Raw genomic sequence first — 15615 nt, forward strand, 5'->3', positions numbered from 1 at the left:
AAAACAACAATGAATTTAGTCAACATGCTCATAGGTACCTTTGCATCCTCGTGAGCGATTTTGCTTATTTATGCTCACAGTGTCAGTTCCCTGCAGTGCAGTTGCGGTGTCCAGTGTACACATGCTTACATTTCCCAAAAGGTTGTAGCAACGGAGATCCTCACTAGCAAGAGGGCGCCTGCTTTTCCTCATCAGCGTACTCAGGTCTATGCTATTGGGTAAGGAGGAGTTCAAAACCTGGGAGTCTCTTCTGCACCCGTCCCATTAGGACAGAGCAGAACAGTCCCCGTGGCTTTTCAAGGCTGTCAGTCTTGATGGGAGCAGACAGCCTCCTCTTTCTCCCATGCGCTCAAATGGCTGAGCCACCCAACTGGGAACTTCTTATGTCATCAGTCGGCAGGCATCATCTGTGCTTCCTCCTCTTCCTGAGCTCTGGTTTCCTAGTGGGACCTGATGTTGGAGCCCCCTGGAGAGTTGGACTGTTCTTTGTAGATCTTTTCTAGAAGTTTGGGGTTATGGCATATTTTTATTTTGCCCTTTCAACCTAGAATGTGAAAATATTCTCTGACCATGTTTTTCCTTATAGACTGATGGTTTTATTTTTTACATTTAGATTTTAACCCATCTGGAATTTCTTTTTGTGTACGCTGTGAGGTAGGGACTGTAATCTTATATATTTCTTCTTCTTTTTTTTCCTAAGTGGATAACTTAGTTCACTACCCACCATTTATAAAATAATTCATCTTTTCCTTACTGACTTGAAATACCATCTGGATCATACACTAAATCCTCATCGGTGGCTGGGTCTGTTTGGGGGCTCTCTTCTGTTCCTTAACTTTGACCTCATGGGTCTGGGGCTATACCATTGGAAATGCTCTCGCCTTATGCCATGGTTCACTCTCTGTTGGGGCTAGTCCAAGTCCCTTCCTTCCCCTGCTCCTTCGGCCCACTGTTTCTATCTTGAATCCAGCCAAGTCACAGTCATTGCCACCCACCCCACTACCACCGATGGTAGGTGTTGAGCATTGTATTTGGAAACTCCCACAAGACTTTCTGCTGGATTCCGTGGTGGCAGAAAACCAGAAACCTCCGGGATGCACCTTCAATGACTGGTGCTCAAACCTGCTTTCCGGGACTGTGCCAATGATGACCCAGGTCTGGGCTAGACTCAAAGAGACATACTCTGGGGGGTCAGGTATGGTATCCACCAGCCCAACTGACCATTTGCTTGATTCATGAGGATGGTACAGGGTCAGAACCAGGCACCTGGCATGCTAACAAACCACTTCCCTCTTGGGTCAGAAATAGCCAAGACTGGAGATGGGGTGTGCCCCGTGTTTCAGACTCTCATAAAAACCTGCAAATCAAGAATAACCAGTGAGGAATTTTCAATTTATACTAATCTCTAGCTGCGAGTTATAGAATCCTTCATTTCCAGAAACATGATTCTTCTAACTCATCTATCATTTAAAATAGACCATATGTTGTAGACACTAAATAGCTAACTACTTAAAAATCTTCTAATTCCCATTTGATCACTTGAACTGTGTGTGTACGAATAGATATCAATTTTTTTCTTTTATTTTTTACTAGAATGACCAGTCAACTGGGGACATAAAAGTAATTGGTGGAGATGACCTCTCAACTTTGACTGGAAAGGTACGTATCAGAACAAGGATTCAAGAGAATACTTTGGCTCCTAAAAATCGGACAGCCATCTCATTTGGAGCCGGTGCAGTTACATAGTGTGATGCTATTCGCTGTGTACAAGAGGGATTCCAAAAGTCCTTGGGAAGCCAAACGGCTAATGTTTTAATTCATTTTCCCAAGAACTTTTTACCTAGGTCATCTTAGCCAAAAGTCATTGGAATCCAACATTAAACTTCAAAGCCCCAGGCTGTTGCCACGGTCTCTTGTTTGTCTCCTTAGTATCTAATTTGAGATTCTTAAAGGCCAAGGGCTCAAGGAGAAAGAAAATGTTTTAAAAGGTTGATGGCAGTATGTGTACAAATATAGGTGCATGTCATTCCTTAAAAGGTAGAGCAACAGTTGAGGATTCAAACCCTAGCCCAGCATGTCTTAAAAATGTGCACAATTTGTGGGATGATGGCCCTGCTTACCAGCAGGGCCCACATTAGATTCCAGTGCTTCTGTCTCGAAATTCCCAGTACTCCCATCAAGCATGCGTACTGCTGCTGTAAGCCACAGCTATTGGTAGGCCTGTGACTTGGTGGGTGTGCTTGGGTAGCGATATTGCCGGGACCCACGCAGTCAGTTGGTGGGGAAACTATGTAATCCCTTAGTTGTCTCGATCCAATTTTGCCCAAGATCCCACTTTGCAGGGTCTTGTGAAAGGGGACAGATTGATTGTGATGGAGAAGAAGCGAGGGGAACTGGCTTCTGCATCACATGAGTCTTACCACCTCTGCCTCGTGAAGAAGAGACCCCTGCCCCTGTTCTGTAGGGTGATGGAGCCACAACTTGAACCCCCCCAAGTCTACACACGACTGGGGTCCCTCAGACTAGCCACACCGCCCTTTCTCCTCAGGATATTACTGGTTTGTCTCCTAATTCGTAAATGGCCTGCAGCCTCAAAACAAAGTGGCACTGTGCCTTTGGACTGCCCCCATGTTCTGCATTTGTTTTATTTTCTCCCCCAGCATGAGCCCCCCCCCACCTTTTTTAGTAAGAAGTCATTTTCCAAGCTTAGGCAACAGGCTCCCAGTGTAGGCTGCTGTGGTCTCTTGCCCAGTACTGCTTGACAAGGCTGGCCAGTGAAAGTGCCAGCCAGGGTAAGAGGGGGTATGGCCACCTTGGTTCCAGTTCTCTCTCTCTCTCTCTCTCTCTCTCTCTCTCTCTCTCTCTCTCTCTCTCTCTCTCTCTCTCATGCACACACACGTGCGCACACATTTATTCTACACAAAACATGTTTAAACGTGTCTCCGAGCTCAATGGCTGGCTGCAGACAAGTTTTTTCCGCAGCACACTTAATTGCTTGTCTCACTCTGGTTAGGGACCTTCACAAAAAAGACATCCAGTCCAAACAGTGGCTTTGGAGGGCATCTGCTGGGGCAGCTCCATTTGAGGCAGAGAAGACAAACTCAGAAGGTTATGTGGCCAGTGAGTTGGTTCTGACCCATAGCGGCCTTCTGCACAACAGAACGAAACCCCGCCCGCTCCTGCGCCATCCTGCAGCCACTGTCAGTCCATCTCAATGAGGGCCTTCCTCTCCTCATGACAATCAATTTGATTATCAGAAGCTCATGGAGACTGGTTTTGGGGGAGTCCAAAGGGGTCATCTTGGTAGGTAAAGTCACAGAGTGATCACGAATCCTGAAAGAAGTTTTAACATCAAAACCTATGTTAGTGAGAAAAGGGCCGGTGCGTTTTTCCATGATAATCCCACCTCCTCCTCCTTGGAGGACAGTAAGGGCCGCCCTAGGACAATTCCATTGGGAAACCTCCCCGCATCCATCCCACAGCCCTGATCTTGCCCCTTCAGACTTGCTTTTGTCCCTCAAATGCAAAGAACATAGACAGGAAGCACAGCTCGAGTCTCTAGGAAACTAAAGCTGCTGCTTTGGCATGGGGTACACTGAACACAGAATTCTTGGGAATGGTTAGAGAGCAGGAAACACTATCACTTCATATTTTTGTTCAATAAAGGGTCCTGTAAATTCAATATGCCCTCATCTATGAACTGTACTAGTATTATATACATTGTAAAACACGTGAAAAAAAATATACAGTGAACACCCCCCCAGAAAAATAGGGAACAAAAATACTTGCACTGCTATCAAATCAATTCTGACTCGTAGCAATTCTGTGAGGCAGGGTAGAACTGCCCCTGTGGATTTTTTAGATTTTTACAGGAGTCCCATGCCTCATCTTTCTGCTGCGGAGCAGCTGCTGGTTTCAAACTGCTGATATGTGGCTAACAGGACAGTGCATAACCACTATGCTACCTGGGCGGCTGTAATTTTACTCATAGTGACCTGATATCCAGTTTCTGAGACTGAATTTTTCTAGGAGCAGACAACCTCATCTGTCCCAGAAATTGGATGGGAGTTTTGAATTGCCCACCCTGGACAGTGAGGAGCCCAATGGGTATCCCACATGACCGTGGTCACCCAGGCTCTTCCAGAGCACAGGAATGGACACCGTGAACAACGGTGAGGATTGCTTCGAGTCAGACCCAACTCGCTGGCACTTAACCACAGCCAAGCAGATCCTCAGTTTTCCATTCGATAGCTCAGACACATTTTGGTTCAACTCCTGGAAGCTGTCACCTCATCCACAATTTTTAAAAATGTATGTTTTGTTATTTTTTTAACTAAGTTAGATTACACACAGGGAGGTATAGAAAATATTCTAAATTCCCTTCTTGCAACCCACTGGAGTTTGCATGCACTGCCGCGGTGACCACTGGCTCAGGAGGAGAGAGAAGTGACAATGCTAGGACAGAGTTGTGTGTGCAATGCCACCTTCTTCCTGAAGGTGGCAGAAGTGGAAGGGCCCTTTGCTTGGGAAGAAACCTGAGTTGCTCTTCCCAGCCATGACATCCTGAGAGACGATTTAGGATGAGGATTTGCGGTCGGAGGGAGAGTTATGCCTGTTTTCATTTTAGTCTTCAAATGGACAGATTCAGAAAGGCTAGCTCACTTTGGGCTCCCGAGAAGGCCAGGATCCCTGGCGGTGCAGTGGTCAGGCCCTGAACTGCAGTCCGCAGGGTCTGTGGTTTGGAACCACCAGTCATTCCGAGGGAGAAAGCCTGGGCTTTCTACTTCCGGGAACAGTCTCGGAAACCCACAGGGGGTCCCTATGAGTCAGCTTTGACTCGATGGCAAGTTTGAGGAGGGTTTTATGGGGGGCAATTCACTGCTTGGGTGTGGAGTTACTATCCGAGCAGAGGCTAGACCTAGCAATAGAGACCTAGTGAGTGCTCACAGTTTTCTTCCACGGTTTCCCCACCAGTGCAGGGTGTGCTGAAAGCCTCTTTCAGAATGCCCATGTGGGTCACATTTTATTTTTGACAAATTCCACTGCTGTAAAACTTTCAGGATTAAAGAGTTCCAAATTCCAACAGATGGCCTGTTTGTTTGATAAGAGTCGAGGATCTTAAAATAAGAATTTGCCTAACTCTTGAGGGTTTATGGTCTGATTTGACTTCTGATTAGAAACACTGACAGGCTCGCTGTACTAATTTCCGCTTCTTCTTTTCTTCCAGAATGTTCTGATTGTTGAGGTAAGTCCTGCATTTACTTACTTGTTAACAGGGCATCGGCCTCTTCATCCATTGCAATGGCGGGCTTTGTGTGAGGCTGTTCTTATAAATGAGATGATGCTGTAATGTAAACATGTTTGTATGTTTTCTGTCAGGTATTTTTTGTTTATTTGCAAAGGCTTTCCCCCCTTGTCTTTCGCCCTTTTCTTTTTGAGGTAAGATGTACGGAGCATGACGTTCAGCTGTGTCATGTTGCATACCATTCTGTGCCTTTTAGCACGCGCTCGCTCTGCTGCCTTCACTACCATCTAGTTCCAGAGTGTTCACCACGCTACTGGCGAACTCACCAGACTCAAGAAGTAGTCTCCCAACACCCAAGGCCCTGGTGACCACCTCCGGGCTCTCTGCCCCTCATGGATTTGCCTCTTACAGCTGTTTCATATGGAACGCCTAGTGGCTTAGTGGTTCGGCGTTGGCCTGCTAAAGCCCGCTCAGTGGTTTGAAACCCATGGCTTCAAAGGAGAAAGATGAGGCTTTCTATTCCTGCAAAGAGCGACAGCCTCCGACATGCTTAGGGGTAGTTCTTCCCTGTCCTACAGGGTCACCATGAGTCAGCGTCGACACGGACGTGAGGTAGCTGAGGGATTTCATATGCAGACATTCCCCAGATTACTAAGAAGATCTGGTTTGAAGTATGCAGATAGGTCAAATTCCCTGCACACGTCCTTATATACGCCTTTTTTTTTCATTGGTTTAAAACTAGACTCTTAAGCTTTTTTAATGATTTAAAATGCTGTCCACACACAAGTCCAGACCCTTGGGATGAAGAATTGGTTGGTTTAATCATTTCAAATTGAGGACAAATTTGCATAACATTAAAGGGTAAGTACAAGTTGTTCAGAATTGACCGCAATAACCCGGGGAATGAATGAATCCCTGGGACATTCATAAACCAGGGATGTACTGTACATAAAACGGTATAATGCTTGACCTTTTGTTCCCGGCTGCTTTCTCACTTAGCACAGTGTTTTCAAGGTCCGTCCACATGGCAGCTTGTATCCAAGCTCCACTTGGTCTGTTGGCTGGGCGGGGGCAGGGGTGTGTGTTGTATTTGTGTGCGCAACGGTCGATCGACATCTGGGTGGTTTCTGCCCTGTGGTTGTCACAGAGCACGCAGCTAGGGACATTCGTGCTCAGCCTTGGGTATGCACCTCAGAGAGCAGTTAGTGTGGTTGATGGCAATTGTAGGTTTATCTTTCTAAGGGTTTATAATGCTGTAGGGTTTATTTTTATACATTTACAATGTGATTCAGAGGAAAGGGCTAATAGGCTGGCTTCACCAGTCTACTAGGCATACGTTCATAGGTGTACACACACACATTTAAGAACCTCTAAATTTTAATCTTTATTTTTTTGCTTCCCTAAAGCCAACCAAGTTTGCTAGTGCCTGCCTAGGTGAGCCCATTCCTGGGCTGGTTTTTCCAAATTTGAATGGGGTGACTTGGTACAGAGACATTAGAGTGTTTGTACCTGTCTCCTCATCCGTTAACCTGTTTGCTGAGCTTGCCTTATAGGTAGACTTGACACCTAATTTGTTCAGGGCTCTGTGTTCCACCATATGAGGAGCACAGGAGGAAAGACAGGCCATTTTGGGTCTGTTCAGTGGGCACATACCTGTTCCCCACGAGATGCCAGGCTCCTGTGGTATCCAAGCATGAACCCAAGAGCTTTGGGGAATGGCCCCTTTTGGGACCTCGTGCGATAGAGCCTGGTGTTACCTCCTGAGGGAACTAGATGTAGGCTGCTTTCAAAGGACCTCCATCCTCAGGAGGCTAAAGGTCAGTCAGTGGGAGGGGCCGGGGGAGATGAGGGAGATTTGCACTTTAGTGGGGACCCACCTGACCCCTGGAATGGAATGTCAATCCAGGAGGTGCCCTCTAGTTAAAAGCTTCCTTAGAAAGTTGACCTTGTGCCTCCACTGCCCAGGGTCACTAAGTTAGCAATGACTCCGTGTGAGTGGATTTGGTTTTAGGGGCCCAGGGTTTGGTGGGTAACTGATGGGGATTAGACATTCCTGCCTCCAGCACTGTAATGTGTGAGGAGAAGGGAGCTGAGATAAGAAAGAGGAAGCAGTACCCTGTCCCAGGGTTGCTGATTCAGGATGTTACCAGGCTGGACAGGACTCATACCTTGGTCCATTGACATCAATAGATACATTGTCCACCTGGAATTGGGCTTTTGAGGACACCCTCCACCCCCCCCCCTTATACTTTCAATGTTTTTGTTAAGCTTAAACTTATTTTAAAATTACAATACATAATTTCCAAGCTGGGAGCTGTGGTCAGTCAGCCTGAGGCATGGCAGCCACCTACAGAAGGGTGCTGAGCTCCCAGCAGCCCAGCCTGGTCATGCTGCCTCACAGGGGACCCCAGACTGGCACAGCGTGAAGCAGCAGGCACTTGTCCCCTGTTCGCTGGGCCCTCTTCCTGGCAGAAGTCGGGGATGCTGCTGCTGGCCCTGCAGGTGAGGGGCAAAGGGGCCCACGTTTCTGCTGGCCCGTCCCAGGGCGCCTGCACAGGTCCAGCGCATGGCCCTCTGTTTCCGAACCGGCTGGGAGTCCCACCACTACACATGAGGGATTGGGTGGGTCCAGGTCCATGGATCAAAACGAAACTGAAAATTCACTGCTCTGGGTACCATTCTGACTCACAGGGACCCTGTAGGACAAGACTGAACAGCCCTTGAGGGTTTCCAAGGCTGTGGCTGTTTATGGGAGTAGAAAGCCTCGTCTTTCTCCCGCAGAATGGCTGGTGTTGGCTAACAGCATCGCCCACCTCAGTCCTGCCCCCTATGGCCTGGAAACGGGATTTTTCCAAAGCTCCACTGTGATGGCCACAGTGCACATATGTCCATAGGCCCTGCTTTGGAGAAGGTGGCATTGTATGTTGAAAGGGTGCCGGGGTGTAGTGTAAGAAGCGTTACCCCAAGGAGAGTTTTTGTTTTGAATAATGTCCTCCTTTCGACTCCTGTCGAGGGCTAGGGGTGCAGAGAATCAGCCTTCACTAGGGCTGCTGTCTCCAAGGCGGGGGGGGGGGGAGCACCCACCACCTCACTCCTTTCATCTCCTCAGGGGAGAGCCAAAGACGTCTGCTCCCCTAGCTCTGGGCCCTCAGAGAGTCCCTACCAGGTTGCTGGGCTGGGCATCAGAATCACTCAAGGACAGTGGGCTTGTCTCCCCACCCCCAACTAAATTTTACATAGCAAAGCCTTCCTCATTTGGCCCCAGTAGGGAACCCTTGGTGGTGTTGTGCTTAAGAGTTGAGCTGCTAACTGCAAGGCCAGCAGTTCTGGAAACCACTAGCCCCTCCATTAGAGAAAGAGGGAGCTTTCTAGTCCTGTACAGAACGCCACAGGGGCAGTTCTACCCTGTCCCTCTAGAGGGTGGCTCTGGGTCAACATGGAGTCAATGGCAGTGAGTTTGGGATTTGGAGGAGGAATTCTGTTTAAGGTGGTATTAAACGGTGTTTCTCAACATGTGGTTGGATGGTGTGGGGCAAAACCCTCTCGAGCTGGCAGGATAAAATTGAGACTCTTCCCTATAACAAAGGCAGCTTGAAAAACTAGGTGATGGTGTAATGAAGTGCCATAAAACAAAGTTCTAGAAAGCGAGGGAAATAAGAAAATAATTAATTAATAAACAGGGGAAACCCATACATGCTGTAAAGTTTTAACGGTTACTCCCTTCTGGAAGCCCTGGTGGCGTTGTGAGTTGGCAGGTCAAACCCAGCAGGTGCTCTGAGGAGGCAGGATAAGCCTGTTTGCTCCCATAAAGATTTATAGTCTCTGAAACCCAAAGGGGCAGTTTTCCGTGCGTGTGTACGCCGGCGTGTGTACGGTCCCACTGGCCGTCACAGCCTCATGGTATCGGTAGAATCCAGTGCTGGGCACTGGCATGCTTACACTTTGCTGAGGGCCAAAGGATGTGCGGGCTCCTACCCACCTGTGGGTCTGTCTTGTGGTGACAAAGACGGCAGCACCCTGTGCCATGGGGCGGTGGTGGGCTGTTGTCATGACCCTGCCATCACAGCTGTCTTCTCTTTCAGGATATCATTGACACTGGCAAAACCATGCAAACCCTGCTCTCCCTGGTCAAGCAGCATAACCCAAAGATGGTCAAGGTGGCCAGGTAGGTAGGCCACTTTTACTGGAGGGTCTTCTTCCTCGTTTGCCAGAGGACGAAGTGACCCTTTCTTCCGAAGGGCAGATGTTCCTGACTTCCCTTTGTCAGGGACACAGTGGGAGCTCCGCTAAGACTCAGTGAACATTCCTCAACCATGAGGCTCTTTGTAGTCATCTGGCCAGGAGCGTTGGTGTCAGCTCATCCTGGGGAGCAGGGCAGAGGATTTCAGGTTGCTTTACATCGGTGAAAGCGTCCTGGGCTGTTCATTGAAAGGTTGGTGCTTCAAACACACCAGCCTGCTGTGTAAGAGAAAGATGTGATGTGACTGCCTGCTTCCGGAGAGATGCACAACCTCTATAAACCTCTAGGGGGCGGCTTTCCTTTGTCCCGAGTTAGAGCTGCCTCCCTGAGTGAGGTTGAGGTGGCAGTTTACAGATAAAGACACTGGAGCACAGAGCTCGGGAGGCATCAAGGTGGGATCTGAGTCGTAAGCCACTTGCTGTGGGGTCTATGCTGGTACCACCCAACGTTTTTGCATGGTAGGGTAAGGCGGCCAGTGGCAATAGAGGTGGGCATATCTGACCACCTATGGCTATTATTGCCGTGAGGCAGGGATCAGAGAAGACTCCATCCTCTTTCCATATTCTGACACCACCTGTTCAATGATGTGGAGAGGAGCCTTGGTAGTGTAGTGGTCACATGCTGGGCTGCTAACCGCATGGGTAATAGTTCGAAGCCATCAGCCCACTCTGAGGGAGAAAGATGAGGCTTTCTACTCCCTGCAAGAGTTAGATGGTCTTGGAAACCCATAGGAACAGTTCTACCCTGTCCTATAGGGGAACACTATGAGTTGGAATCAACTGGAGGGCAGTGAGTTTGTTTTGCGGTTTTCTACAGGTTTTTGTTGTTGTTGTTGTTTGTATTGAAGCCCTGGTGACTCAGTGAGTTATAGTTTGGGATGCTAATTACAAGGTTAGCAGTTCAATCCAACCTCCACCCGTCCCAGCCCCAGCTGACCTTTGGGCAAAAGGTGAGGTTGTTTGCTCTCGAAAAGTTACAGCGTGGGAAACCCACGGGGTCGCTATGAGTTAGCATGGTCTCAGTGGCCCCGAATGAATCAAATCCTAAGCCACTGACTGATGGAATTGGAAGGTTGTGTGGCCAGTTTGTTTTTTTTAATAAAGTGAAACGCTCAGGTACCGTCTGACCCAGCTTTGGCATTCTCAAACCTTTGCCTCAGAGAAATGGAAACATATTGGCTATTTAAAACACGGAAGCAAACCCCAGCCAGATGTAGGAGCGTGGAGCGGAAGGGAAGCCTGGCAGCAATGAAGGCTAGGGCTGAACCACCTGTGCACTTGTAAAAGCTTGACTTGGCAAAAGTGTTGTAGATATGTGAGGGACCTTCAAAGAGAGCCTGGGAAAATTCCATGTTTTCATTCCATTGTCCCACAACTTTTGAAAGCTCCTGGGGTCTTTACAATAACTATCTCCCCCATCCCACCACACTCCCCCAAATAGGAAAAAAGTTACAAATACCTCATGGCATTCTGTTCCTAGCTTTGGGGTTTAAGGGTCGTGGCTTCATGAGACACCTCTGGTTACTGGCTTAGTAGCATGCTCCAGGTTCATTGAATAGAGCCTTGGAAACTTGGTAAGCCACCATCCCAGGCCCACTAATCGGTCTTGGTTCACCTGGAGCCGCCGAGGGAGGAAAGTCAGGAATAGAAGGAGACGAAAAAGAGTAAGAGGAGGGGGTGTAACATATGGCCAAGTGCCTCCTTTGAACAACTAACTCCTTTGCAAGGAGACCAGGCTCACTAGGCGGCTGCTGACTGCCACTGCGCCACATTGGGATCAAAGATTCCACAGAAGAAGCCCGAGCAAAGCCGGGAAATGCAGAACGGAATTCAACTTCCCATGGAGCCGAGACTTTGTGGAGGCTGGATGGACCCCTGAACTATTGCCACTATTGTAAATGCTTACACATTACATTAAAAATATCCCTATCTTTAGGGGGAAGGAAGTGTGTTTAAAGAGGAGAATGGGTGCAGCATGCCGAGAATGCCATCGGTGTCCCTGGGCTGTCCATGTCGAAATGGCCGAATTCCTTTCTGTGTCTGCATTCCATGGCATGCCCGGAGCACGTCGTCATTAGTTAATGGTGTTTGGGTGGTTTCTGCCCTTTGGCGATCAGTGACATCTATTCTGCAATGTTCCCGAGTGAGTTCATGTGGAACGTGGTGGGGGACGGTTAGTGGTTTGGCTTTGACACGTTTGGAATACAGGAAGCAATCTGTCCTTTTGTCCAATTTGTAGATAAGTCGGAACAAAGTGTATGTTTTTTACCTGTCCAAGGCTCGCAAAGCAGCTTCCTGGTTAGTGGAGGCGTGCGTCTGTGATGAAGAATCTGTTAAGAGGAGGGGTTCACTTGTTACAAAGACAGGGCAAGTAGGAGTTGGCCTTGAGTCCGAGTGGTTGTTAACCCTGGCACTACTTTTCTTTCTAAATTGCGTCAAGTGTATTCTGTCGCCAGTCATTGGAAGGGAATCATCAGGGGCTTAATTAGATGATCCCCTAGGGTCTGCGACATGGGTTGGTGGTTTGTAACTGCGGCTGCCAGATTTCAAAACCTGCCAGCCTCACAAGTGTGTCCGACCAGCAGAGAGCTGGGAGCAGGCTGGGTATTCATTCCACTTTGTTTTCCGTTTTTTTGTAACCCCCCCCCCAGGTGATTCTGAGAATTAGTCTGATGTGTGTATGCAGGGAGATGTGAGGCCATTCAATGTACCTTCTACCACTGTCCCCCTTTTAATGAAAAAAATTTTTTTCTATTTAGAATTAACCTGTTGTGGTGGTGCTGGTGGTGGCGTTTTGTTTTTTTGGCTGATAATTCTCAGCAGGGATTTCAACTGAGTGGCGCCCATGGCAGTGCCATGGTTAAAGCACCCCTGCTAATTAAAAGCTTTCTAGGACAAGCCAGTGCTGAGGGAGGAATTGTGAGGGAAGTTTGCACCCATGAAGATTTACCAGGAGAACTCACCAGGGCAGCTCTGCTCTGACAGGAAATAGGCGATGCCAGCGGGCTGGAATACTGCAGCTCAGGAGCCTTAAGCGCTCAGCTTTAATGGAAACAGTGGTTCGAGCCCACCACCCGCTCCATGAGAGAAAGGTATGGTAGTCTGCTTTCCATTCTATAGGAGCGGAATTGCTGGGTCATAATGGTGAATTTATGTTGAATTATTTTGGGCAATGGCTCTCTGCCCAGAATCAATGCAAGATTATGCAAACTCATTACCAACGAGTTGATGTCGACGCATTGTGACCCCTCGGCCCAAGTAGAAGGCCTCCTGGGGGTGTCCCAGACTGCCAGTCTTTCTCCTCAGCAACCGGTGGATTCAAACCCCTGACGTTGCAACCAGTTAGCAGCACATTGCATAATCCACTGCGCCCCCAGTACAGACGACGGCCTCAGAACCCCTCGGAGGTAGCCCGGTGCTGAACTAATGGGTCATTCAGAGTTGGCCTTGACACATGGGCCTGGGTGCCCTTCTGTGGAGGCTGTTCGTGGGGGCGTCGCTCTTGTCCCAAAGCACCTCAGCGCTCCGGTTCCTTGCCTGCCCGGGGGCACATTTGAGCTGACTCTCTGATGCTAAATGCAGAAGCAGCTGTGTCTGCCAAAGACTCGTCTTCTCTTGTTAACGGTCGATGTGTCACATGTCACTTTCTGTACTTCACAGCTTGCTGGTGAAAAGGACTCCCCGAAGCGTTGGCTATAGGCCAGATTGTAAGTGAATTCCTTTTTGTCTACCGTTAAAACGTGTACCCCACATAGGTTCTGGGTGCAGTGGCTTTAGTTACTTGGGGGAAACTCTCTGTCACCGGGGCCCATTAGCATGGTAAGAGGTGGTGGTGACAGGGATGCTGCCTGTGTCTAAAGGATGCCTTGTGCTTCCTTTCCAGTTGTTGGCTTTGAAATTCCAGACAAGTTTGTGGTGGGATATGCCCTGGACTACAATGAATACTTCCGGGACTTGAATGTAAGTGTCATTGCTGCTGCGCCGTCTTCGGTTCACAGTGTGCCCAGCCCACAGACAGCAAATCCCAACGAGAAAAACTAGCCCATCTGCAGCCCCTCGTCATGCACCCCGACCTGAGTGCTGGCTCTCTGGAGCCCCCTACACTGCAGTCACGTACAGATGATCTTAGGATGACAACTCGGCCAGGGTTGGGTGGCACTCCTTGCTGGCTACCAGAGCCAGGCAGCTCAAATAGAGAATGGCCCCACTGTAAGGATGGCTGCGTCTCTTAAGTCAGAAATCAACGCACCAGCTTAACATTGTCAAGGCACTTGCCTTCAAATACACCCATGCTCCCCCTGTTGGTGGGAGTCCCTGGTACGTATCCACGAATGTTCTGGAACACTCGGGAACACGATCAAGCACTGGTTCTCAACCTTCCTTATGCCTCGACCCTTTAGTACAGTTCCTCACATTGTGGGCCCCACCTCCAACCATACAATTATTTTCGTTGCTACTTTATCACGGCAACTTTGCCACTGTTACGAATCGGGCAAGCCTTGTGAAAGAGTCGTTTGACCCCCCCCCCCAGAAGGGTCACAATCCACAGGCTGAGAACAGCTGGGATTAGAGGGAGATAAGTGGGGGTGGTGGAGGAGGGCAGGGACCGATTCTTGTCAGAGAAAAGAAGATACTGTTCTTCATGCCTTACATTCCACACACCAGCTTGTCTAATGTGCCTTTCTGGATTGTTCCCTTGCAGCATGTCTGCGTCATCAGCGAAACTGGAAAAGCAAAATACAAAGCGTAAATGGAGTTGCCGAGCTGCCGCGCCCAAGCGCCGCCAGGTCGGGCGCCCCCCCCCCCCAACCATCCCCATTGCAAGTGATCACCGTTTCCAGTCCCGTGACTACCTGCTTACTTCGTAGTTTCCCCTGCATGTCCCTTCTCAGAGCGCGCTCCGGCCTGACCCTGAGAGAACGCTTTATTGCACTATGAGCCGGTAGACGCTCGTTTCTCTTTGGGGTTGGCTTATTGTGTGACTTAGGAGAGTCTCCGAAACCAGGCCTCTAAGGGAAGAAAACAAAATTGTCTCCGTCAGAAACATTGAAGAGAGAAGATATATTAGTTTTTTAATTGGTATTTTACTTTTTTAATTGAAAATAGCCTAGAAGTGATTGATTCATGGTCCTCTGCCCACTGGGTGGTTGGGGGCGGTTAGAGGCAGTCAGTCCGCGCATCGGTGACAAACCCTGAGCCGCTTGGCTGTGGCCAGGCTCCGTGGGGCCCCAGGTGACTTCTAGCAGGGTGTCAGTGGGAGTGACTGAGATGTCACCCTTGTTCAGATTGTTTCCAGTGAACCTTTGTCAACAGTTGCTTTAAAATATAAATAAATACATTGAGAAGAAAAAAACCTCTCGCCTAAGAATCCTTAAAGCAAAAATCTGACTCTAGTTTAAACATAAACGGTGTCCCTATCATTTATCTACAAATTTACCTCCTATTGGGTTTCTCCTGCTGATTCCCCCCCTTGTCTCTTATGCTTTTAGTAGTTATTTTATTTGTCTTCGTTACCACCAACCACAGTAAATGCTGATGGTCTGGTGGAACTAGATTTCTTCCCTGGGGCAGGAGCCCTGGTAGCAGGAATGGGTATGCATTGGACCGAGATCCCAAAAGTCAGCAGTTCAAAACCACCAGACGCTGTGTAGAAGAAAGAAGGGGCTTTCTTCTCCCTTTATGAGTGACAGTCTCAGAAGCTCACAGGGGTAGTTAGTTCTACCCTGTAATATAGGGTCCCTCTGCGCTGGCAGTGAATTTGGTTTGGGTTTTCAGAACCCTGGTGGTGTAATGGGTTATGCCTCAGGCTGCTGACCATTGGGCAGCAGTTCGAACCTCCTGGTGGCTCTGTTCTCTGGTCCTGTAAAAAGTCACAGCCTTGGAAACACAGGAGAGCACTTCTCCTTGGCTTTATAGGGTCACCATGAATTACAGTCAACTCCATGGTAGTAGGTTTCAGTAGGTTTGCTTTGGTTTTGTGTTTTCAGAGCCTTTCAGCTTCAAACCCTGGGGATGTTGGATTCCATTTTGCTCAGCCATGTCTAGGTCCCCTGGTGGCTGAGTGGTGAAGTGTTCCGCTGTGAATCAACAGCGCTAACCCACCAGATGTGCCATGGGGACCTTAACAGGAA

The 15615-nt window shown here is 48.7% G+C and overlaps 1 protein-coding gene across 1 annotated transcript in view; it reads left to right on the forward strand.

Annotated features, from left to right (window-relative positions):
- HPRT1 (hypoxanthine phosphoribosyltransferase 1) overlaps positions 1 to 14825 on the forward strand; it is a 40158-nt gene extending 25333 nt beyond the window's left edge. The window contains exons 4-9 of the mRNA XM_075538920.1: positions 1594 to 1659; positions 5228 to 5245; positions 9328 to 9410; positions 13145 to 13191; positions 13368 to 13444; positions 14187 to 14825. Coding sequence (XP_075395035.1) covers positions 1594 to 1659; positions 5228 to 5245; positions 9328 to 9410; positions 13145 to 13191; positions 13368 to 13444; positions 14187 to 14234 — 339 coding nt within the window. The 3' untranslated portion in view covers positions 14235 to 14825. The remainder of the gene's footprint in view (positions 1 to 1593; positions 1660 to 5227; positions 5246 to 9327; positions 9411 to 13144; positions 13192 to 13367; positions 13445 to 14186) is intronic.
- The last annotated feature ends 790 nt before the right edge of the window (positions 14826 to 15615 follow it).

The sequence above is a fragment of the Tenrec ecaudatus genome, chromosome X (assembly GCF_050624435.1).
Source record: "Tenrec ecaudatus isolate mTenEca1 chromosome X, mTenEca1.hap1, whole genome shotgun sequence".
NCBI lineage: Eukaryota > Metazoa > Chordata > Mammalia > Afrosoricida > Tenrecidae > Tenrec > Tenrec ecaudatus.